The sequence below is a fragment of the Scleropages formosus genome, chromosome 2 (assembly GCF_900964775.1).
Source record: "Scleropages formosus chromosome 2, fSclFor1.1, whole genome shotgun sequence".
Classification (NCBI taxonomy): Eukaryota; Metazoa; Chordata; class Actinopteri; order Osteoglossiformes; family Osteoglossidae; genus Scleropages; species Scleropages formosus.
In genome coordinates, this window is record NC_041807.1 from 26,649,904 (window position 1) to 26,675,679 (window position 25,776).

A 25,776-nucleotide genomic window follows, 5' to 3' on the forward strand; every position below is an offset into this window, starting at 1 on the left:
CAGTCCGCCGCAAGGCACCCCAAGCGGGACTCGAACCCCAGACCGACCAGAGAGCAGGGCCCGGCCAAACCTGCTGCGCAGCCGCACCTCCCCGTAATGGCAGTACAGTACACGCAAATGTAGTTTAGACAGACAATGAAGCTGAACTGCAAAAATATATATTTAGTCATATGATTTTCACTTAAGACAAATTATGAATCAGTAAAAATGGACAACAGCTCGCAAACATTTTTGTGTATTCTTTTATTTAGTTGATGAATTTCTTCATAACTGCTTACAGTGTTAAGCAAAAGGTACTAAGCTATTTGAGAAAACTTACCCATTTATATTTTTAGCTATTGAAGGCTGGAACCCAGCTAAAGGCTGTGGCACTAACCACCACACTACCTGTTGACCCACATTGCACACATTTCATAGCATGCTAAATATAACAAAAAGACATTTCATACTTCTTACACAGGACCTACAAGAGTGGGTGCAGTGCTCAGGGATCAAGAAGAATAGTGTTCAATTAGGTGGTAACTGAGCAGTTTGTAATTTGGGTGCAGGAATGGGTGGAGGTGGGGGTATGCTGTCCATGGAGAAAGGAATAGGTGAGGGTGGGCTGCTGTGAGGCCCCTTGGAAAAGTCCTGAGTGCTCACATTACGTGTCAGGCCCCCCGAGGTGTTTTTGCCATCCTGCCCCACCAATGAGGGCAGTGGGGGAAGTGGCCCCTTTCTTGAGACCCTTGTTGTGGGGGAATCTCTGGACCGGGGCAGGGTCTGTGCTGAAGCTGCTGTCAGACATAATAAGCTTGCATGAGATTCAGAAAGAAGAGAAGACACTACATTTTCCATCCATCTGCCCATCGCCAATAATTGCCTCTGTGCGTTGTGGGGACCTGGAGGCTATTCGATAGGCATAGGGTATGACACAGGGTACAACTTGGACAGGACAGTCTATTGCAAGCGGTTTTGCACTCATTCATTCATACTCACTACTGGCAATTTCGACTCACCAATTCACCTGAAAAACATGTCTTTGCACTGTAGGAGGACACTGGAGCACTTGGAGATAACCCACAAGAACATGAGGAGAACGTACAACTTTGTACGGACTGAGTTGGATTCAAACCCATGTCCAAACCCACAGCCTAAGAGAGGTGAGGCACCAAACTATTATGGTTAAGGTTAGATAAGAAAAACAATCAATCGCCTAAAGGCCCTAATCATGTCTTCGCAGAGAGGGACAGAGAGACAAGCAGACACAGATGTATCAGGAATTTGGGTGTGTGTATGGAGGTGAGGGGAGGGAGTAGAACACACCTGTTTTCAGTGTTTCATTTTGCGTGGCCTCCAGTCCGACTTGCTGCTCAAACAGTACAAATGAGTTCATGAAAGCCACACATACACTGAAAAGTGACACTACACAATGTACGCATGAGTGATTCATAACAGAAAAGGAGAAGAAATGCTATGATGTGTTAGCTGTATGTCATTTCTGTAATTTTACCTGGTCAGTGGCTTTTTGGAACATGAAATGTAATGGTATGGTGTTATTTTATGCTTAAGTACCAATAATGTAATGTATTGTAATCTTTCATGAATAGTACTCACATCTGGGTCCAAGCCTCCACTCGTGGGTTGTCTATAAACAACATACTGAGGATCATTAAAATACAGTGAAAGGCACCATTTATGGCATAAATGCAAACTAGAACAGCCTTGTCCTGTTCCATGATTTCTAAGAATTTTTTATATAATACAAACAAAAAGTTAAAATGGACCATCACCAAAAGAAATTTATCATGAAATATCTATATCTATATAGCTGTTTTGACTGCCGTTTGGGTCAAGTTGAATAAATATCAGAGCCATGTTCTGTGCTGATTATTCTCAGAACTTTCTGTACTTGCTTTGCTGTAAGTAGAAAGTGATTCACATTCAAAGCTGAAAATAAAGTTACTACCTTTTAGTAAACAAGTAGATAGTGATCTGTATGCTGATGCCTAACCAGTACTTTTTGCCTCTAGAATCTCACACATTCTGGTTGGGAGGCCCATCTGTGCTCTTCAGCCTTGCCTGTGTAAGTGGGTAATATAGTAATATACTTATTTAAATTTAAAATTTAAAATGCTAATTTAAAATGCTATACTTTAAAATACTTTATCTTTCGTGCTCACCTGAAGCTGCTCTGAATGGTAAGGAAGGAAGGGTTTGACTTTCGTTTGTACTTCCTGCTGCAGGAGGAGTCTAAGCTCTCTGTCCGGAACATGTGTTGCCTAGTGCCTGAGAAGAAGAGGAGAAGATATTCCAGGAGGTTGAAAGGCCAAACCCATCTCATTGTGAACAACACACAAGTACAGCAAGAAGTGGACCAGTTATTTTAACAGGATATTTCTCGTTGATTTATCGTGCTTCCTCAAAGAAGGTACAACTGTGACGAGCGCACCATGTCTTGCATCCTTGATGTGCTGCAGCTGCTTCTCCACAGCAGAGCGGAACCGTTCGGCTTCCTCCTCGTCCGCAAAGTTCAGGGCCGCCTGGCAATCCTGTGGATGCAGGGCATATGATCACCCTCAAGTCTCTGACAGATCTACCCTCAGAGCTCCAAAATGCAAAAAATCAGATCTTTGCATCAATACACCTACGACAGTACACTAAGTACAGTACACGTTGCCTTAGTGTCCTTTTGAGACCATTTAAATTTATTATCAGTATCATTTATTTCTAACCCATTATAGTTGAGTAAATCCATTTGAATCACATATATACTACCAGTCAAAAGTATGAGTTCACCTGGGCAAATTGGCCAATAGTTGTATGAGAGGAATTGGACATAAGAGTGAAAGCAAATCAAGCCACAAGTGTCCTACGTCTCTGAGAACTGCTGAGAAGATGTGTGGGCTCATTTCCTGATCAAACCAATTCCTTGTGGAAAAAAATTGTTTCTAGAAAATTTACTCAGACCATTGACTGGTATTATATATTTCATTTTTTATACACTTGCAGGACTACTTACCAGACTTATTTCTGAGCAACTGTCATAATTTTAGATGAAATTTTCAATATTGCATATGCTGAAGCAGGTCAGATTAAACAGTTTTAAAGCAGTTCCAAAATTTCCTTCTGAAATTACTACAGACTTTTCTAACCACCAATCCAAAAATCTAGTTATTACATATATAAAGTTCAATTGAACTGTAGTGGGTAAGCAATACATTTTAAGTACAGGCTTCTCTCATATAATGAAGGCTTCTCATGAAAATTCCGTCTTATGAGCTGATGCAGTTTTTATGGTAAAATTTGCCTACTTAGCTGTCAGCCCACACTTACAGGAAGCACCGCAGAAGAACTGAAATTTTACACACACACATTGTCAGAACCGCTTGTCCCATAGGGGGTCGCGGGGAACCGGAGCCTACCCGGCAACACAGGGCGTAAGGCTGAAGGGACACACCCAGGACGGGACGCCAGTCCGTCGCAAGGCATCCCAAGCGGGACTCAAACCTCAGACCCACTGGAGAGTAGGACTGGGTCCAACCCACTGCGCCCCCCTGAAATTTCACTTGAAAAATATTAAGCTTGATGACATTAAATACCATGCCAGGCATGCAGCCTCCTATATCAGAAGCACAAGGGATGAGACAGGGTACACCTTGGATGGGTCACCAGTCCCAAGTTACTGACCTACTTTAAATATGCTTTAGACTGTGGTGGGAAACATGAGCACCCTGGGGAAATCCGGTGGAAGAAACAAGCAAACTCTGCACAAACTGAGAGGGCATCAAGACCACATTTGAACTCACAGCCCAAGAGTTGTGAGGTTTTTGTGCTACCTGCTGCACCACTATGCCACAATATGGTTTCAGGGTACCTTATTTATATCCTGTTAAATGAATATACACCAGGGAGCATACAATCTCTACACAGGCTGAGCTGGATTCAAACCCACAGCCTCAGCACTGTAAGACACCCACTGTGCCACCATGCCCCCCAAGAACAAAATGGTAGAACAACAAAATGAAAAACTAAAAAGAGGAAAAAGAAAATAATAGTAAGTCAAGTGACAAGGAACAGGGAGGTGGGAATAGTAGAGGACAAGCATACAAAGGCAATTTTTATAAGGAATCTTGACCATGTAGGTTCTAAGCCTGGATTTAAATGTGTCCAGGGCAGTTCTGATTTTCTGGATTTGGCTTTGAATCATATTTTGTTCATGCATGAAAGACGAGGCAGGAATTTGGCAGATTTGGTGAAAAAAGGGTGAGCCTTTTGTAACACAGGAAGGAATTATTAATTTTTTTTTAATTAATAGCAATTAACAGTTCTTTTTCCAAGAAATCACTTTATGAGCAGATCTTCGGGAACAAACAATACTCTGAATGTGAGGGAGGCTTGTACAGCACAATGAACATCTGATTCATGAAGAGAAAGATGTTTGACATGTTGGTGCAGGCTAGGAGTGTGATGTTGTGGATGCCTACATCTGCTGGGAAGGTGTGGAAAAAAGGCCGGCGTGCAGAATATGTGAATGTGGTGTACAGCTCCTGTTCCCACAGCAGTTTTCCTCTCTGGCAGGAGACAGGGAAACAGGAAAAATGAATTACAGACACAACATGGTGACAACAACATTTAAATTTACATTTAGATTTATATTTATGCATTTATTCATTTAGCAGACACCTTTCTCCAGAATGACAAACAACTTAGAGAAAACAAAAGTGCATTACATCAGCAGATGAATAAATATGGTTGACATCAACACAAATAATACAAGCAGCTGGTGGTAGATGGAGATGTTGGAGTGCTTGTGATAAAACGAGGAAAAATACAAGTGGAAAGCACAATGCTGAAAGCAATTAAGTCATTCTGACCTTGACACTGTAAAGACGAAGGAAGTGGGATTGCATGCACTTGTCCTGAACTAGGCACACTACCCCACTGTCTTTCAGGTTCCAGGTTGTGCTCTGGCCACTTGGCTCTGCGGTGCCCTCATACACCTGGACGACAGCTGATGCCAGTGCCTGGAATGAATACATAACCATGGGTTATCCAGGGAGACACAGACTCTATGAACCAGTTGGAGATACGTTTGGATTTTCTTACCAGTTTCATAGGCACTCCCACCATTTCAGTACTGTCATAATGTTCACACATTCTTAAAACTCTTACGGTTTGGGAGTACTATATTGCCTGTGAATATGGTGTGAGATCCACAATGTTTTTTCCATATCTCAGCTGCTTTTCATATTACATCTATGAATATATTAAGAATTAAGACTTACAATGTGCTGCATTTTTACATTTATTCATTAATCTCATTAAATGGATATGGTGGCACAGCAAGTAGTGCTGCTGTCTCACAGCACCTGGGTGGTGTGCAAGGACATGGGTTTGATCCCTGCTCAGTCTGTATGGAGTTTGCATGTTCTCCCCATGTTTGTGTGGGTTTCCTGTGGGTGCTCTGGTTTCCTCCCACAGTCCAAAGACATTCTGTTCATGTTCCCCCATAGTGTGGGAGTGACAGAGAGAGTGTGTGTTACACTGATGTATGGATGAGTGACCTAGTGTATCTAGCAGTGTAAGTCACCTTGGTGAATAAAGTGTGTGGGCTGATAACACTACATACAGTTCATTGAAAGTCTCTTTGGAGAAAAGCGCCTGCTAAAAAATAAATGTAATTTATTGAAATCATACAACTAAAAACTACTTACAAGTTTTGAGGCATATATTTTTTGCTAATTCTGTCTTTGAGGGTCACATCTCAGTCAAGTATAAGTCCTATTTTTTGCACTCAGAGCTCAGTTTCATACATAAAATCCAATTTCTTAAATCCACAGCAATAACAATAAGTAACACCTAAGAGTCAGCATCACTCACTAAATACACCTTTTTACACCGTTTCTTGGAACAGTATAGGACATGGCATCACACTAAATTTCATTAAGAAAATATTGGGTCAAACTAGAAGTCTAGGTTTTAGATTCCAGTATTCTTGACAAGGAGATACTTATTTTTTCATGACAATAACGACAGGTGAATATTTTACAAGGTACATAAATGAGGACTAAACAATCCAAGATATATGTCTACTCTGGCAATCATTTTTCTCAAAACCACAGTCAGAAGCAGCTATATCACTCATGAGTATGTCATTTAGCATTGCTATTGCTAGGAACAGGAAAGCATCAAGTTTAATTATTAAACATTTTTCTAAACAAGATCATATTGTATGATGGAAAATATAAAACTAAGGAAGCAAGAAATGCCCAGTAAAATGTAAAAAAAAAAAAAAAAGAGTCTAAGACAATCACATGGAAAACTAGATTTGCATATGACATGTCATGACCTCATAATATTTTGTATTGAGGTATGAGTCATGATATCTTCAGCGCATAAAATGTGATTAGTAAATTAAACTCATAGACAAGGTTGCACTCTGCACTTTGTATAATACCAATGTCTTCGCTTTTTCATATACATTCACTCATGTTGTGGAGTCCTGTGGTTTTACCACAGCTTTATAGTGTCAACTGTCCAATGTCCTGTATCCTCATACAGGATTTAAGCACATGGAACCTTTGTTTGCTCAACATATACACAATGAAGCTCAGTTTTTGCATCATGATTTAGGCAAATAACTTTGAGGGTAGAATATGTGTTACTTATATTGGCATAGTGGAGCATTTGTTTGCTCGACAGCTAATTTGAATATTCATAACATCTGCTGAGAGGGCAAGCGTATACCGAACTACACACCTAACTATACCAACGGCATCATGAAACCACTGCAAATTCACGTACACATTATGTGTACAAAAGGACAGAAGAATGTTAGGAGATGGAGATGTGGAAAGGAGATATATTTTGAAAAGTTAAATATTTAAAAAAACTCCAAAAGCAAAACCAAAAAAAAAAAAAAGAACATTTCTAATATTAAAATACAGCAAGCAAGGCACTATGGAAGTCAGCTTTTTAAATATGGACTTGGAAACAGTATGCAAAGCAGTAGCAACAAGATTTGATTCAGTTACACAAACACTATTTCACCCTGAACAAACAGATTATAGAGTAGAGAACCACACCTTTGATAACACTCTATGTACTATATGTATGTCAGGTCACTTGGGATTTGTATGAGGTTTAAAGAAAGAGCCAATAAAGTGAGAATGCAGCTCTCCCTCCCGGTGGTGTCAAAGATAATAAAATAATTCCCAGACATCCAGTCTGTGTAGAGATAATAGATAATAGAGAGGGCTACATAATCTCACAATTCATTGGTAGGAAATTTAATTAATCTCTCTTTCTGAGTGAAATTTAAAAGACACCATAAAATACCTCCACATGTCATAACCGAGAGTAGCTATGATTATGTATCACTTAATAATTTCAACCGATGACGCTTATACACAAACCAAACAACAGGTTTACTCATAGGTTCAGACGAAGCCGACTGATGGAAATAGGCCAAGTACAAGAGAAGTGCTCTCCTTATTCAAGACTTGAACATGGCTGCATCATCTCCTGGGGTCTGAGTTGACGAAGTGTTGGTTGTAAAGCCAGCTCTTTGACCAGTTAATTCAGTGTGGCTGCAGGCTGTCTCTTTTTAAATCATGTATCCGTATCATCATAATGCAATAGGAACATGTGAAAAACAATGTCTATTAAAGTCCAGTTGAAGTGCTTTTATAATATCTTTTGTAGATCAAGACATTACAAGATACAAATTCTTTTCGTCGAAAAATCTTAGTTGTCACGCTTTAAGGTACTGGCACACTCTTTGTTTAACGCAAAACTGTTGTTCTTTCTAACTGAAAGTCACATTAAGAATTTCTCCAGTTCTTATTTGATTACACATTTACCATGTAGTCTTCTATTTTGAGTCCTTTATTTAAACCATTTTGTTTTAATAATGAAAAACACATCTAGTTCATGATTATAGTTTTCCATTATTTATTTTTAAATATAATCTAACTTGTATTAACATATACCTCTAACATTGTCAAAATATGTTGATGACTTTAAAATAAAATAACAAGAATCACCAAAAAATAAGTCATTATCCATAGTCCCTGTTAATCATTTCTGTTCCGTCTTTCAGAGGAACAAAAAATTCATAGCACCAAGGTAGAGTTACTGTCCGAAACACCTCAGCACTGGAGTCCAGGTGTGGAGGAGGATAAATACAGGCTGCGGACTCTTGAACTAAACATTGCCAGCCTTACATAATCTCTCGCTGAAGGTTCTGCAATAATGACAAACATTAAAAGCCTTATCCATCACACTGCTGAAAATAGAAACTTACTGTGCTACACGGGTGTACAGTGCTTTTTGTTCAAATATTTATGGACTCGGTGAAAGTGAGTCATAAAAGTGCCTGCGAGTTTCATCATAATTTTTGCTCCAATCGCCACTTGTTGGTTAACGATGATTAATGATTGTGGAGGGAGGACACTTGTTACCAGTCAAATTCCATTTACTGGTCCGGGTCCAGGTGAGAGGGGTTTGGACATACCGAGCATGTGGATCCCAGCAGAGCAAAAAGCACTGCATTCTCCCTTGAAGAAAGCAGCTGGCTGTAGACCTCGGAATTTGAGCTGGACCTCCGACGTTCGAGATCGGTCATTCTTCTTCATAAAGCGTTGACCTTTCTCACCAGTTTCACTCTCACTCCATTCCTCTTCACGATTTTACACTTTCATACATTGGGCAAGCCTACACAATACACGCATTTGTTTTTTTTCCCTGTGCCACTCCCTGTCCACCCATCAGGCCCACAGATAACATCACTGCTGTCACACTTCCTTATGCAAATGTGCAGTAAGACTTTTGCACCGAGCACAAGATTTCTACAAACACATGAATGTGAAATAGTGTGGCATAAATGAACGAAACCAGTTACAAAAAAAATTCACAGTGCCAGCATCACAGTGTATATTAAAAAAAAATCTGATATATATTAAAAAAAGTTACAAGTTTTAATAATTGAAAAACACGACTGGAAAGAAATAACAGAAATAGAAGAACAGTAGCAGGTATCAATGTTCACATGGCAGATTAGAAGATGGACATGATGAATCTCAGGTTGTTGATGACAGCTGATGTGAAGATCACTGCTTCTCCCTTTATACACACGGTTACCACAGTTCTTTCGTCTGTTGACAAGAACTCTTACATGGTGGGAAGGAAGAGCGAAGCCCATAGTTATGGACAGACACGGTCACGAAGAAACTGCTGCACCCATAAAAGCCCGCACAGAAACAAACTTTCCTTCAAACACATTTTGCCGCAGAACAATGTCAGTCTAAAAGTTTTTTTACCAAATTTTCCACAGATACTTTTAAGGTTGAGCACAACATTTACACTATATTTTCTCGTTTATACCATTCAGTGACACACAACCCCACTGGCATATAGAGACACCCAGACACCCACCCACACACACACACACACACACACACACACACACACACACACACACACACACACACACACACACACACACACACACACACCCAGAATCTCACTGACTGTTGCACACAGTGCTTCCACCCCCTCCCCCTCCTCTTCCTGTGGCTGCCTTCTTGCGTCTCTTGTTCAGCAGGGGGTTGCTGGAGGTGTCCAGGTCTTTGATCTTCACTTGGTCGTAGTCCACGCGCATGGTGGCCAGGGCGCTGGTCATCTCCTCCTGCACCACGGACCATTCACACAGCCAGGAGAACATGAGATCCCGAATGCTCGGATCACACAAACATAAACACACCGATGTGATGGATGTGCACCATACACAGAGCAGAGCCTGTACCTTCAAATCACACAAACATAAGCACTGGCTTGTGATGAATATTCAAATGCACATTCTAAACATCAGCCCTTTCTGTATTTGTCATACTAAATGCATATTCTGTACACATATAAGTTCCTGTTTCCTGCTAACATCAACTTTTTAAAAATCAAATTCATATCATAGATGATAAAGGACATTAATAATGTGTATTCTACCTTGAGCATAGTTTAGGTAAGCATCTTAAGGTATTTTTCCTCTGGACTTTACATAGTCATAAGTCATAAATAAATATTGTACAAGTGTAATGATTCTAATATTGACCTTGTAATTTACAGTGAGCCCATGTGACTTCTGCAGTACATTCACCTTTAGTTAATTAAGTCAATGTTTCAATTAAAAAAAAAAAAAAAAAATTAGTAAGTAAGATGGATATTACAGAAATTTAGTGAAGCACTTCAGAAAAATGCTGCCGATTAAATGTAACACTTTCCATAAATGATTTGTGTTTATATGAATATCCTACAGCTGTTTTGACTCTGGTGGCACTTTTCCAGCATTATTTAGACCTGCAGTGCTTGGAGCGAAACGGCAGTTGTGTGGATTGCTTGATAAGTAAGATAGATTACCGCAAACTACTCTATCTATCTATCTTCTCACAGGTCATTCGGGCTCTTAACCAGAACAACACCATGGAGTAGAGATTGGACTGTATGCACAAGGAGCGCTATCTGAGCCGAATATTGCACAGATTTTTTACGCACAACACTGCACACACTGCAATTTTTATTTAACCTTTAATATTGGACTCCACTTATTTTTATCTTTCGTTATTTATTATTTATTCTATCCTATTTTCATCATTATACATTCTTCATATTTCTGTAGTATGTTTCTAATTTCTACTTTATTCGTATGGACTTATTTACATTATCTCTACTATCAGTCTGTATTAGGGACAGCCGGAAAAGCATTTCGCTGCACGTCGTACTAAGCATGGTTGTGTATGTGACAAAGAAAACTGGAACTTGATCATTGTAGGTTGCCTTGGATAAAGGTGTCAGCTAAATACAAGTTAATACAGTATTTATAGCTGGTAAAAAACACTGTGATACTTCCATTAAAAGCCACTGAGTGTCAGTATTGCAGAGGCCTGCAAATGACCTGCTCGCATACCTTTACATCATCCCACATCTCCCTGTCCTCTGTCAGTACTCGCGTGGTGTGAAGTGGTGTTGGAGGGACCACCATGGATTGCTGCGACAACAACACACACACACACACAAAATTTACACCAGGGTATGTGGGGCTAGGGTACCTCAGGGGTAAGATACCCCAAGAGGAAGGTTGAATGATGGTGCTGAGAGGAGGGAGGACTGACATTGATCCAAGGGTGGTTCATAAACTGAGTGATTGTCATCCTCTCATTCGGGTCAGTTTTCAGCAGCTGGTGGATGAGCTGTTTGGCTGAGCAAACAAAAAGAGAGGTGAGAGGGGCCTCTTTGTCAGTCACGTGGCGGAAATTTCGGGAAATTTTACAAACATTCGTTAAATGTTTTCATATTTTCCATTCTCACTGGTTGACATAATTGGCAATTCTCTATGTGCGTACAACTACAAACGTTAAAATGCATCGCAAAGTTCGACGTATTAAACTTACAGAAATCTATACAGCGGATTAAAGTACTGTTTGAAACATTTGAGCTGATAAGTGAACGTTTGCTCTTTTACGCTTTCTTGTAAACCATTTTGACCCCGGGGAGACTGACAAATAAGAGACTAAACTTTCCTGGGTGTGTCCCCTCCCCCTCCGGCCTTACGCCCTGTGTTGCCGGGTTGGCTCCGGTTCCCCGTGACCCCGTATGGGACAAGCGGTTCTGAAAATGTGTGTGTGTGTGTGTGTGTGTGTGTGTGTGTGTGAATTATATGAGTGGGGGGCACGGTGGTGCAGTGGGTTGGATCGGGTCCTGCTCTCCGGTGGGTCTGGGGTTCGAGTCCCGCTTGGGGTGCCTTGCGACGGACTGGTGTCCTGTCCTGGGTGTGTCCCCCTTACGCCCTGAGTGCCGGGTTAGGCTCCGGTTCCCCGCAACCCCGTATGGGACAAGCGGTTCAGAAAGTGTGTGTGAATTATATGAGTTACAATTTAATTTTGCCCTTTAGGGCTGTTCTGTCTCTACAAAAAAAAAAAAAGTGTTAGAACGCCCTAGAGTTTCTGGTATATACATTAAAGTAGGCCTTCACGACGCATCCCTCTCACCTTCTTCCGACACGTCAGACCACTCTGGGTTGGGGAACTCGTACTGGCCCATACGAATGCGATGCTTCATCCCGGGAGAGATAGCCTGCCCCGTGTTGGAGTAGAAGGGAGGGAAGCCACACAGCCTTTGGGCGAGAAGGCACAGACAAAGACATGCTATGTCAATCGGTTCTTAGCTCATATTCTATTATATTCATATATTTGTTCATCTAGCCACAGTGAGAGGGAAGGGGGAGGGACAGCAGGGGCTGGGTAAAGAGAACTGCTAGAAAGTGGAACCACACCACAAGACACACAATGCTTTCACAACCAGACGCACACACGGAGTCTATACTCACAGGATGTACATGATGACACCAAGAGACCACATGTCACATGATTTGTCATACTTCTCCGGGCCGAGCACTTCGGGGGCTGACAGACACACAGAAATAGACAGAGACAGATGGAAAATGAATGCGCACGCATCTTAGACATCCTACCATCACACCACCTAATAGCAAAACACTTGTGTCAAAACTAATACGGTTTTGACCATGGTCCCCAGTCCAGTGGGAGGAGAAACTAAACGTGTATCTTCACAGACACAATCATACAATGTCTAAAAATCATAATGAAACTTTCTGCCTTCTATTTTTCCTAGAAACACGGACGTAATTAATTTCGGCCATCATTCTTTTCACGACTCTTTTCGCTCCGTCGGATTTCCGCCCTGGTTCTCCCCTACCTTTTAAGATACTAACCAACATAATACGGGGTGTAGCACGGGGTCTGTAAGGAGTTCTGCAGCGTTGTCTCCTTGGCAAAGCCGAAATCAGTCAGCTTCAGCACAGCATTGCTCTCTTTGGTAGTGTACAGCAGATTTTCAGGCTGGGAGAGGTAATGTACGAGAGGAAACTGATCACAAACTGGTCACAGTCACACTCACAGCAATAATCAATATACTGGTAACTAGGAACCCCATCATTACACTCTGAGTACTCTATCTTTACTGCAACTGAGCTCACCACCACCCACTCAAGGTCTTATGTGCTGTTACTGATCCTAACCATCGCACCCGCTGTCATCTTTGAAGCAACTGTGTCCACCATCACCCCAACTGACAAAATCTTCGCCGTGTTCCCCGCAGTCACAGTCCTTGCTGTCATTAAATTAACTGTTATCAAAGGTACCTTCTCTCATCATTAACTACGTAACCGTCTGATGACGGCACGTTTCTCCATGCTAGACCTTTGCAAGAGCTGCGCACTGTTTAATGTTCTCTTCACCTTGACGTCCCTGTGGGCGATGTTCATGTGATGGAGGTGCTCAATAGCTGTCCCGATGTCATGCATGATCTCCGATGCTTCTGCGGAAGAAACCAAGGAAACGGGGAGGGACGGCACGGAGGACAGGAAGACCACGAGAACATCAACGACACTGAAGATGCAGCTTGGGGCATACGGAGAACGGCGCGCTTGGGGATTGGCAAACACGGTCAAAGTCAGAGCTTCCCAATTCCACATTGTACTTAGCGTACCACCGAATGCACGTGCAACTCTTTTTGTTCAAGACGTAAATCTCATAACCATTAATTGATATGACAATTACAGAGTGGTGTGAAACAAAAGGGGGTTGCCCGGGACCAGGGACGAAAAACCCTGATCTAGAAGATGCTCACATGCATTCTAACTTTGCACCCCTCATACAGTGAATTCACAGGACCAGCAGCCCACGCGTCCCAGCTCTACCTCTCTCCGTAAAGGCTTGGTCTCCCCGTGCTTGAATGCGGCTGAAGAGCTCCCCGCCTTCCATGCTGAGAAACAAAACCAACGAAACCTCTATTAGACACCACAGGCTTTTTTCGGGCGCCCACACACACACACACACACACACACACACACACACACACACACACACACACACACACACACACACACACACGCGCACATGCACAGACCTCTCGGTCTTTGTGTGCGCAGAGCTGGCTATCCCCCGTAGCCAGGCATTCGCAAACAAAGCCTATAGTGTACGGTGCGATCAGCAATTAGAGATGATGGAAGCGTGCAGTTAATGACCGTTAAATGAGCTCGAGGACTAGAGAGAAAACAGAGGCGTCGCAGGGAGACAGAGAGCCGCGACGCAGCTGATCTCGACCTAAAGTGAAACTTAAGAGCAGGGAGGTGTGTAGTGGAAACTTCAGAGTGGATAGTGTCTCCTGCACTCCCACGCATGGCAGCACAGGCCATCTGTACTATGTACCGTTACCCTGCGCCTCCAGCGAGACGGAAACCAGGGGACCACACAGCACGCCTCCTGTCTACACGGAAACTGCGTGGGTAGAACCGGCTTCGGCGTATCTGTCTCTTTCAATTAGTCACGCTGCGCGCTGCTCTACATTTCCACCTCGAGTGCATACGTACCTTGCGTGATTTTCAAAAGTACACTCATTCTCTGGCTATTCTCCCGTTTTATTCCACCTATCGCACACGCTCCTTTTCGCTAATGTTATCTCTCACTTGGCCGATGCCCTTGTTGAAGCAACTTACAGTGATAGATGTACTGTGCAAAAATACCTGTATTCATCTACCCATTTATACAGCACTCACACTCACACACACCGAAGGCAGTTTAGAGTGGCCACTTCATAAGAAACGTGTCTTTGGTCTTTTGGAGGAAAGCAGAACACTCAGAGAAAGGTAAAGTGGACATGGAGAGAATGCGCAAAGCCCCCGGAGACTGGACCAGATTCAAACCCATGTTCAAACCCGCAGCCCAAGTGCAGTGAGGCACCAGAGCTACCCGCTGTGCCACCACGTGCCCGTTAATACCGCGTACCCATCCTGTTTCGACAACGCGCTCCGATTCAGGGCTCAGCTCCTGAGGTCACACATCTCTGTGATGCATTCGCGTACTCCGCTACTATGTCGCTCCTCATTTGTAGAGCTGAAAGGGGGTGAACGAGATTAGAGTTCCCTGGAAAACCTTTTCATCCCCGGCACAGAAAACTACTCAACTCTGCTTTCTTACTGTTGATTTCATTGGGTGGCTGTTCTCCTCTGGTTGCCATAGCAATAAAACTTGTGTGGTTAATTTGACCCGTTTGTGACCAATCCGTCCTTGTTATAGCTGTCGGTACGCATACGTAACCCATCTCCGTTACTGAAATGACTGTGCGAGGACAGCCTGACTCAACCGGAGCTTCGGGTTCATTCGGCCGTTCTACATGACAGGTGATAACACCATTTACAATAGAGCACACTGACAGTAACATATACACAGCTATCTACAAAACTCAAAGGTTCCCAGTGCCAGCTTTGACAAAGGTTTCATCAACCAAGCAAACATGGAACTTATCTAAAGTAATGGTTACCTCTGCATGATGAAAGATCATAGATACATAGTGTCATCATAGCAAGTTTGCGGTCTTAAAGCACAGAGAACACATACAGTACACCAACATGTGCAAGATACACTGCATCTTGTGGGTCACCCTAAATTTATGTGAACATGTTTTAGGCTAATTGTATGAACACTTGCCTATTTAAATCATGAATAAGTAGCAGTGTGGCAGAGATAACAGGGGGAATATATATAGTACGTTGTTGTGCCATGACTGTGGTTCAATCGCAAGAGCATAATACTGAGAAAAAGTGTGAACTCAGTATCGGGACACAAAGTCTTCACGGAAAGGAAACTCTCGAGTGATACTAGGTCTCTGGTGACAGTGAAGTTGGGCTGTGTGGACTGGGAGGAGGAAGAGCCCTACCACTCCATGACGATGAGGAGACACTTCTTGCCATGGTGCATGTTCTCGTACACATCGAGGATCCGCACGATGTAGGGTCCCCCCGAAGCCCGGCCGTGGAGTTCCACTTCCCGTCGTGCCTTGGGTGTGTCGTACAAGATCTGCCCCATAGAGGTAGATGGAGAGATGGGGATCGCACGTCAGAAGCCGAACAAACTCAAGCTGAAGGTCGCCATGTGTTTTCCAGCAAAGAAGGGACTATGTCAGAAAATAATTCATGATAATAAAATACAGATAACAACCTCTGTGTACATAATTGGTAAATATACTGGGGGATCTTTTAAAAGCTATATACACTTCACAAAAGTCTTAATAATGAGCAAGTTATCAGGTTCGGTTTGCCTTGGGCCCACTATTTCTCAGAAATCAATGTGCTGGATATGAAAAGATGAACCAGTATCAGCTGTGTCAAAGATCTCTTAATGCTGATTTTTAAAATTTGTATTGTGCATCAAGGGGGGTGGGGGGGGGGGTGCAGTGGCGCAGTGGGTTTGGCCAGGTTCTGCTCTCTAGAGGGTCTGGGGTTCGAGTCCTGCTTGGGGTGCCTTGTGGTGGACTGGAGGGGTGCGGTGGTGCAGCGGGTTTGGCCGGGGCCCGCTCCCCAGTGGGTCTAGGGCTCGAGTCCTGCTTGGGGTGCCTTGCAATGGACTGGCGTCCCATCCTGGGTGTGTCCCCTCCCCCTCCAGCCCTACACCCTGAGTTGCCGGGTTAGGCTCCGGCTCCCTGTGACCCCATATGGGATAAGTGGTTTCAGATGGTGTGTGTGGTGCATCACGTCTTTTTTTGTAACAAACCAAAAAGCAACTGAAACAAACCAGTCTATTCATGACTTCTATTTATGAGAAAGAGGATGAACTGAATCGCTCCAAGTTCTGCCTCGCTTTATAAGCCGATGAGGAGAAGAAAAAAAAAAAAAAAAAATCAATCATTACATAACCACAAACTATGTAGACCTCTCTGGAGAAGTGTCAGAAGAACCACTTTAGGTTCCATCGAGGAAGCAAAATATTTGAGTGTTTTTCATTACGCCGCTCTGCCCCCTCCCATCATTCAATCTCTGTCAGACAGAAAATGCATCGCACATCCAGGAACAGGCACGCATCCTTGAGACAGCGCACAGCAACACCGCCGAGCATTTCAGGAACCTGCAGCAGCCTACAGCCAGCTGAGCGCAAGGCCAGAGCTGCACCCCAGGAGCTGATTTCATCCAGCGATCTACGCAGTAGACGTCACCCTGCAGGACCACTGCCCTCCTATACAGTCATTTGATTCAACAGTCCGTAGCACGTGTTTGTGTGCGCTCATGGCTTTTATTTACTTACGCTCTACATAAAAAGGAGCACCATTTAACACATCAATGTGGAACTCAGAAGTGCACGTGGACGTTGAGATGTTCCAGTCCGCTAGCGACATCCTCTTTCCCATAACCGAGAGGTGCGGCATGGGGCGCACGGAACCGCTCTCCCCTCGGTTCCTCTTTCACCCTCATCATGTTCTGCATCTCACGGCGACATCTGAGTCACGCAGCATTTTTTAAAAGAGAAACAACACGATTATGTGCCATTAGGAAAACTAAGTGCTGGACGCCCACATTTTAAGAAACATAATTATATTAATCGAATGAGCAAATGCCAGAGCAATTCCGAGGGTTTGCGGGGCCTTCTGAATGCCAGCATAGTCACAGAAGTGTCAGGATTTAGAGCCCATGGTGATAAATAGCAACGTGTGTCATCACCCGAATCGCTCAAGCGCACTCTTCATGGACGTATCTCTCTGCGAACTATACGAGCCGGCTTGATTAATTTACATTTAATTCCCTCCAAGAACACAAAAATTAGCCGTCAATCTCCTCCCCGGCGTGATCAAATAACGCGCTGATCATGCATTTCGACTTTAAAACCGAACTTCTGCGACGTAGCCTTGCACGAAAGGACTGATTCATTTTCCCACACTTCACTGTGAGTAATCCAAAGACACGAACATCTCAAAGCAATGACAAAACTGATTAACAATGATCGCGAGATGAGCTGGAGGAAGCAAAAGCACTTAGACCGGGAGCAGGCAGACAACGGGGGGGGGGGGGGGGGATGGGCGATGAGAGAGACGAGAAGTGAGAGAGGAGATAGGGAGAGGGCGGCTCTAAGCCGGTTGTGAATGGTGAGAGCGGCACGTAAATCTCCGACGGGCTCACCGTTAATCAGAACCGACTGCTGGACACAGAAACAAAGCAAAGTGCACCTGGCAGTGATTCATCTGCCCCCAATCGGCTCTGCGGCAGCGACGCGCAAATCCTGGGACCGATGAGGAGGGGGGGGGCTTAATCGGGCTGAAAGCCCTGCGTCGTCCCGTGAGAAACAAACCCACTTAGGTGGGACATCTCAGGCGCTCCCTCGAGCCGCGACACGGCCGCCTCCGGCGTCTCACAAACAGCCTAAGTGCCCGGCGGCGGCCTTCATCGGAGCCCCCGCAGGAGGCGTGTGGGCAAAGGCGCGGCACAGCACACAGGTCAGGAAGGGGTACGAGGCAGCGACACAGTGACAGTGCGAGCGCGGGTGAGACAGGGCAGTGGAACATAACATAAGTGTGAAAGTGACCGGATGCAGCAATAAACATCGGAAACACGTTTGTCAACGATCCGGTTAGGAAAATAAACAGCAAGAAAAATACATTAGAGAGCGTTTGTCACAAACCCCAATTGTTTGCAGGAGGAATGAGAAATACGGAAAGGGACGCGCGCTGCGTGCGTGCGTTTTCCGTGCCGGAGCGCTCCAGCCATCGGCAAGAGTTTAGTGCGTCTCCAACCCCGAGAGCTTCAATAGCGCAACAACTAGGCACGAGTCACGTTTCCGACTGTGCAAACTCGGGAGAGCGAGGGAACCGGTGTGACTGAACTCCGCTCTCCAGCAAAGGCCGTGTACGTCAGACAAAAGACAGCAAATGAGCCAACTGTTTATATAACCACAGCAAAACTGACGCTGCACTTTTCTGCACTGCTCTTCCATCCTGTTTTTTTTAAAAAAAGACATATTTCAGTCACTCAGTAGTCTGCTTTAAAAAGTAAACAAACCAAGAACTCGCACACACTGGCTGAAAGCGCTTGTCCGAGCGGGGTCGTGGTGAACCGGAGCTCAACCCGGCAATGCAGGGTGCAAGGCCGGAGGGGGAGGAGACACACCCAGGATGGGACGCCAGTCCATCGCAAGGTACCCCATGCAGGACTCGAGCCCTAGAGCCACCGGAGAGCGGGCCCCGGCCAAACCCGCTGCACCACTGCACCCCCCCCCCCAAACCAGGAACTAAATTTACTTAGGTATCACATTTGGTATGGTGGTACAGTGGTACAGCAGATAGTGCTGGTCCTTCACAGTACATGGATAACGTGACTGGATATGGGTTCGATCCCTGCCCAGTCTCCGTGGAATTTGCGTGTTCTCCCCATGTTTGCGTGGGTTTCTTCCAGGCGCTACTCCTGTGGTCCAAAGACAAGTCTTTCATGTTGATTAATGACTCTAAATTCAGAGCACTGTAAGTCACCCTAGATAAAGGTGTCAGCTGAATACTACATATCACCATTGTACAGGGTTTTGGAGAACAGCATCTCTCTCTCTCACACACACAGTTGGAAACTGCTCGTCCCGAGTGAGGTCGCGGCCGGCCAGAGCCCAACCCGGCAACACAGGGCGCAAGGCCGGAGGGGGAGGAGACACACCCAGGATGGGACGCCAGTCCATCGCAAAGCACCCCAAGCAGGACTCGAACCCCAGACCCACCAGAAAGCAGGCCCCAGCCAAGCCTGCTGAGTCACCGCGCACCCCCAGAACAGCATCTGCTAAATGAGTAAATGTAAACGAGATCACCAGCTCTGCAATGGACTGGCATCCCGTCCAGGGTGTACCCTCTCAGTCTTACACCCAGTGTCCGGGATAGGCTCCAGCTCACCACGACCCTGCGCAGGACAAGTGGCTATTGAAATTGGATGGATGACTAGAAGCAGCTGTATAATAAAAATATTACTGATATGTTCTGGTCCCTGTTGTTCCTGTCTAGCGTGCAGTACTTGTATCTGTCTATGAGCCGCAGTCATATTTTGTGTAATAAAAACTGCAGTTTCATCTACAACACAACAAACACAAAAAAAGTATTAAAAGGAACAGAATCCACACAGTCAGAGCACAAAACCTTTGGAATGGAATTTTGACACATGGAACACACAACTTGCGCACAACGTTTTTCAAACCATCGAACGCGAAACCATTTCCGAAGGTGCAAAGTTGCCGGACTCAATAACAGGGAGTTGCACGTGTTGCGTATGATTGACGCAACATGATTTATTCATTGATTTAATGGTCTATGACTTCACACATTTTATATAGTATAAGTGAACATCTATCACCATCCTCCTCAGTTCATTGTTCACCAACACAGGCAGGCAGCATTCAACATTTGTCAAGCTAATAAAAGGTCACACAGCACGGAACACGGCTGTTCTCAGAAAGATGCAGCCTGGCAAGCATTCAAGCACCTGCAAGGAAAATAAAAACAAGAGCAATTCATTTAGATTAAAATAGTGACCTGCCCCTCCAGCAGGACATGTGCTCATCTGTTACAGTTAGCTGTCCTCAATGTATTTAATTAATATCCAGCCTGGCTTCCCGCTCCTCATGTTCTTCTAGCCGCTTGTTTGCGCACTGATTAAAACATAGGGAGCAGAGGGCAATAAATACGAAACGAAATGTAATCAACTCGCTGCTCCACAGAGCAGCGCTCGGAATCCTGGGCCCAGTCAATATGTAAATACAGCAACGCTTTTTCTCTAAAGACATTGCGAGGCTCTCTAAAAATGTTTTAGTGACAAATCTCACACAGCAGACACAGAGCACAAACTTCTGTGCCACAAAATGCCTTGTGAAGCTGAACACGGACTCAAATGATGATGATGACCATTATTATTATTATTATTATTATTATTAATAGTAAGAATAACCATTTATATAAAGGGGTCAAACACTAAACTTTTTTGCATAAGAGTATAAACGAGGCATCTATTATTCTTCTTATTATTATTACAGATGCCTCGTTTATACTCTTATGCAAAAAAGTTTAGTGTTTGACCCCTTTATATAGCTGGTTATTCTTACCAGGGCAAATAAAGAGGTACTTTGCACAAGGGTAATACTCTAGTAACACCCCATGGGAACTTAGACCGGCAATCTTTAGGTTACAAGATGAAGTCCTTCTTGAACCCACAAGTTTTGCTATAAGTAGTGATTTCACCTCCCAAAAAATGTTTACTGAAGTGCCTGTACTTTGATTAAAAGCAATGGATGCAAGGAAGCAGCTGTGTGGTTACCTCTTTCTGCTTGAGAGACACCAGATAAGCAGCTTCATAGTCTAATCACTGGCTGTCTTTGGTGGTCATATGGTCTGAGGAATAGTAATATGTACAAATGGCAAAATCCTGCTCATTCTATTTGAGCAGACATCCTGCCCACTTATACAACTATTACTGATAAACACACACAAAGCATATTCATTTACTAATTTCACTGATACTTCTCTCCAAAGACTCTTACAATTGTTTATCAGTTTATACAACTGGATTTTTTTTCTCCTTTTTTAAGTGGAGCAATTTAGGATAGAACCCTGACTCAAGGCTACTACAGGAAGTGGTAGGAAGTGAACCTATAATCACTGGGTCCAAAGGTAGTAGTGCTAACCATTACACTATCAGTCATCCCAAAAGTTAACAAAAAGCTATTTAAAATAGACCTGACACATGTATCTTGTGACGTAGGTCAAGACTGGCAAATACCTGAGGTCAAGAGCTTTGTCCCCGTGTAAAAGTATGACCTCACTGACAGTGACTCAGACTCAGTACACATTGGGAGGAAAAATCTAATGTACCTGCTGTTATAAGGAGCCTGTTTTCAAGGCCTGATGCTTTGTGGTTACTATGGTATCAAGTGATGGCTAAAAACCTTATAAGAGAAGTTGTTCATGAATGGAAGGACCTGTGATGTAAGTCATCCTTTGTCTGTACCTAAAGTTTCTTCAGATCAGTGAGAAAAAAAATGAGACAGCCAGAGGCAGTATAGCATGGTGTGTAGTGTTGTTGTCTCATAGCACCTGGAGAGTGTGAGAGGACATGGGTTCAAGCCCTGCTCAGTCTGTGTGGAGTTTGCATATTCTCCCTGTCTCTGTGTGGCCCTGTGGTTTCCTCCCACAAATTCAAGCTGTTCAGGTAGATTGGTGAATCTAAGCCACCCATAGTGTGTGAGTGACAGAGAGTGTGTTTCATTGATGCACGGATGAGTAACTCATGGTAAGTAGTGTATCTAGCAGTGTAAGTCACCTTGGCTGAATAAGGTGTGTGGGCTCATAACACTACATAGAGTTTGTTGGAAGTCTCTTTGGAGAAAAGCGTCAGCTAAACGAAGTAGTGTAAACAGAGTGCTGTGGCCTTGCAGTGTGAAAGTCCTGGGTTTGAATCCCACTCTTGATAAAGGCACCTTTCAAGGAAACCCTACTGTATAAATGAGCAAATCAGTGTAAAAGCTGATGATACAACATGTCCAACCCAGCTTGGATATAGTGGTCGGAGAAGTACGAGACCAATAATAAGGTTATAAGCGATCGAAAGTTGGACAGCTGATAGTGTAGTGGTCGAGCTGCTGCCTTTGGACCTTAAGGTTGCAGGTTTGAGCCTCACCTCCTGCTGTAGTACCCTTGAGTGAGGTACTTACCCTAATAATTACCCAGCTGTACTAGTCTGATGGGTTACTGTAGGGAGATCATCATAAGTCAGTTTGGAGAAAAGCTTCAGCTAAATGAATAAATGTGAAAGGAAGCTGGGAGTTCCATCTGGCCTCGAGAGGCTTGTAAGCGTGGTAAAACTAGTGTAGACTAGAGGCTGCCGCCGCTGCGGTTTACCTTCAGCGCGCACTTCTCGCCGGTCTTCTTGCTGTAGCACTCGAGCACCTTGCCGTTGATGCCGAGCCCCAGCACCTGGCTCGAAACCTTGTAGTCGTCGCTCACGGTGTAGCGCTTGATCTCGAGTCTCTGGCAGGCGGGCAGCGGGACCCCCGCGAAGCCGGAAGAGCCGCTGTCACCGCCTCGGCTCGGGGCCGCCGGTTCATCGGGAGCGACGGCGGGCTGCGGTGCGGACTGCGGTGCGGACTGCGGTGCGGGCTCTGGCTTCACCTCCACGACCACGCCGTTGTCATTGTGCAGCATCGTGTCCGCGGCGCTCCCACTCCGCGTCCCTCCGTCCGTCCGGCGTATATAATGAAGCGAAAGGATCGCGGCGGAGGAAGGAGGCGTGGGGCAGACGCGGGGACCAGGGACCAGCCCCCAGCCCCCCAGCCACCACCCCCCGGCGCGGTCCACCTAGTAGAGGGGACAGCTCACCGCCGAAGTGCTAAGGACACCGAGCTCTCACAGAGAGAAACGCAACGGCGTCGATACTAGAACCCGCAACACTAAAGCCAACGTCCATTTCCGTACATTATTAAATCTTCAGTGATACCAAAACATGACACTTAAATTAATAGCATAAATGAACGACGTCACACGACTCAGATAAACTGCTGAATAAAACTGGAAGCGTACGAATAAAATAGTTATTAAAACGCTATAATAAGGCAGCCTACCGTCTTAATATCGCAATCGCCATTATTATTACAGCTGTGTTGTTAGTATCGTGAATGGAGTAAGACAGTCGCACTCGGTCCATAGTACTTATATGATCCTAATAACCGTCCTGTCCTGACCAATAGCACTGCCGAGACGCTCAGTATGACCGGCGGTGTCAATAAAATCAAATGAAATCCTGTGTTTTGAACCTACAGCTAAACTCGTTCCAGCTCTAGAGACCGATGTGAAAGGTAGAGAGGAGGGTATCGAGCCCGGTCCGTGCGCCCCTGCTTAGACCGCGTCCGCCCGGGTGTCGCACGAGCTCCCCTCGAGCCCGTCCGCACCGTTCGTTCATTCGCTCGACTTCATTGTCTTCTCTCTTAAAGGGGCCGCTGCAGGGGAGGAGGGAACTCGTGAGAATCTCCTCCGCAAACCTTAGTTTCAGCAGTTCACCCGTTCGACCGAGGCAGCTGAGCGTCACATAAATATAGACTTCGTGATCATTTGCCCATTCATAGGTCAACGTATGCCTGTCGTGTTAATTCAAGGTTAAGTACCTTGAGTAAGGGTGCGGAAGTGGGATTCGAACAGATACCATGCTGCCACGAAACAGCCGAACCTTGGACACTGCCCGCACCCGTTGTCTCAGTCCCGCCAATTCCTCTTATTTTCTCGGAAAACACAGTAGTGTTTTCTCGGGTACAGGCTACTACGTTTTAAAGTGGTTGAAACGTTGTACACACGTGTGTGACAGTATTTCACAATGATGGTCGGCTTTTATTAGAGGCCTTTTTTAAATCTCCTTTCTAAATGTGTCAAATAAAGCCCTACAAGTACCAGGCAGTGCAGAAACACTGGCTTAAACATATTACCATGAACCTACAAAAAATATTGCTTTATTTTCTGCTTAATTCAAGGTAGGTTACATAAGATACAAGTATTTATTAAAGACAATATAGCAGATAAATTCATCTCGTTCATAACGTTTTGGGCTTGTTTTTCGGAAACAGCGTACATCACAATTTAAATGTAATTTGTTTATGTGTTGAAGAAGGGATTTTGTCGCAATCCATAAGTGAATTGCAAATCAAAAATTAATCATTAAGTTTCTTGGTACAGTTCCCTAATTTCAGAGATTTCCACAGGGGTTTTATAGATCCAGAACCACAGTGCAAGTTACAGCATGGGTGGCACAGCAAGTAGTGTTACTGTCTCACAGTGCCTGGATGGTGTGGGAGGACATGGGTTCAATCCCTGCTCAGTCAGTATGGAGTTTGCTTGTTCTCCTTGTGTCTGTATGGGTTTCCTCCCACAGTCCAAAGATATGCTGTTAAGGTTCATGCATAGTGTGTGAGTGACACAGAGTGTGTTATATTGATGTATGGATGAGTGACCCATTGTAAGTAGTGTATCTAGCAGTGTAACTCACCATGGTGAATAAGGTGTGTGGGCTCATGACTCTACACAGAGATCATTGGAAGTCACTGCCTGCTAAATAAATAAATGTAAGTTACAAACACTGGGAATGTGCTGAGTTAAGTTAGTTCTGTTTGGATGCGCTTTACTGACATAATAAATAACATTTGTATCTCTGAAACTTTGTAACGCATCAGTGCCATGAGTGCAAATCCCCCAACTGTGATAAAGCTGATGAGCAGAGAAACAGAAAATACAGACACACTGAACTACTGCAGCATCAGATAAGTGTTTCATGGTTCCATTACTTCACCATAGTGGTTTTCCATACCTTAAGAGAATCTAAAAAAAGGCAGGTGTTCTTGTTGAAGTGTTACACAGAGATACCACCCCTTCCGAGGGTGACATATTTTCATATGGTTTCAGCAACGCAAGACTATTAATATACAGGTGCACTGACCTCTTTACTCAGTGTGACTGGATAGGACACACAGACGTCGAGACAAATTAAACATTTTTAAACAATGACGTGGAGAACAGTCAATTCTTAACCACGCCTGCCAAGTGGACCATGTGGATTTTTCTGACGACACACTGTAAGAGGGGAATTTTAATAATTCACTACAACGTTTTCACTTAGAATACCTTGTGAAGTATTTTTCCAGAGCTTAATAACCTGGATGCAACTGCCAAAAAATAAAACACCCATCATGTTTTCCACGACTCAGTTGACAATTTCTTGTTTCACCGACACTTTGTCCACAAAGGTGAATTGACATGTGTATTAAGGGGTTCATGCATCACAGAAAAGCCCCTTATGAAGAAACTAAAACCAAGGCTTTTGTTTACCCCGCCCGGTATGGGGTCACCGGGGCCCCACCCTGGAGCCAGGCCTGGGGGGGGGGCTCGCATGGGATC

At 44.3% G+C, this 25,776-nt stretch overlaps 2 protein-coding genes across 3 annotated transcripts; both read right to left on the reverse strand.

Moving 5' to 3' along the window:
- Nucleotides 1–353: 353 nt before the first annotated feature.
- Nucleotides 354–8,928, reverse strand: LOC108936987 (neural Wiskott-Aldrich syndrome protein). The gene is made up of 8 exons (XM_018756684.1): nt 8,498–8,928; nt 4,857–5,006; nt 4,467–4,553; nt 2,432–2,531; nt 2,163–2,268; nt 1,597–1,627; nt 1,306–1,348; nt 354–776 (listed from the first exon to the last, which is right to left on the reverse strand). The coding sequence occupies exons 1-8, from the start codon at nt 8,606–8,608 to the stop codon at nt 508–510; spliced, it is 897 nt and encodes a 298-aa protein (XP_018612200.1). The 5' UTR covers nt 8,609–8,928; the 3' UTR covers nt 354–507.
- A 544-nt stretch (nt 8,929–9,472) lies between these two features.
- LOC108936916 (MAP kinase-activated protein kinase 3-like) lies at nt 9,473–23,899 on the reverse strand. 2 transcript variants are annotated; one of them, XM_029249217.1, is made up of 10 exons: nt 22,741–23,899; nt 15,772–15,911; nt 13,754–13,818; nt 13,292–13,368; nt 12,767–12,893; nt 12,362–12,437; nt 12,024–12,148; nt 11,148–11,233; nt 10,943–11,023; nt 9,473–9,670 (listed from the first exon to the last, which is right to left on the reverse strand). In XM_029249217.1, the coding sequence occupies exons 1-10, from the start codon at nt 23,041–23,043 to the stop codon at nt 9,506–9,508; spliced, it is 1,245 nt and encodes a 414-aa protein (XP_029105050.1). In that variant the 5' UTR covers nt 23,044–23,899; the 3' UTR covers nt 9,473–9,505. The 2 variants fall into 2 exon arrangements, with proteins under 2 accessions (XP_029105050.1, XP_018612086.2); XM_018756570.2 differs by having other exon boundaries at nt 13,292–13,371; nt 22,741–23,897.
- Nucleotides 23,900–25,776: the final 1,877 nt, after the last annotated feature.

Excerpts from the sequence above, each read along its gene's own strand:
- LOC108936987 (XM_018756684.1), bottom strand. The coding sequence starts at position 8,608 with ATGACCGATCTCGAACGTCGGAGGTCCAGCTCAAATTCCGAGGTCTAC. Across the intron at positions 1,628-2,162 it reads ACCATTCAGAGCAGCTTCAG|ACAACCCACGAGTGGAGGCT; the intron begins GTGAGCACGAAA and ends TGTTGTTTATAG. Across the intron at positions 1,349-1,596 it reads GTGGAGGCTTGGACCCAGAT|CAAGTCGGACTGGAGGCCAC; the intron begins GTGAGTACTATT and ends CTGTTTGAGCAG.
- LOC108936916 (XM_018756570.2), bottom strand. The coding sequence starts at position 23,043 with ATGCTGCACAATGACAACGGCGTGGTCGTGGAGGTGAAGCCAGAGCCC. Across the intron at positions 13,372-13,753 it reads CCAAGCCTTTACGGAGAGAG|AAGCATCGGAGATCATGCAT; the intron begins GTAGAGCTGGGA and ends TTTCTTCCGCAG. Across the intron at positions 11,024-11,147 it reads TGAACCACCCTTGGATCAAT|CAATCCATGGTGGTCCCTCC; the intron begins GTCAGTCCTCCC and ends TTGTTGTCGCAG.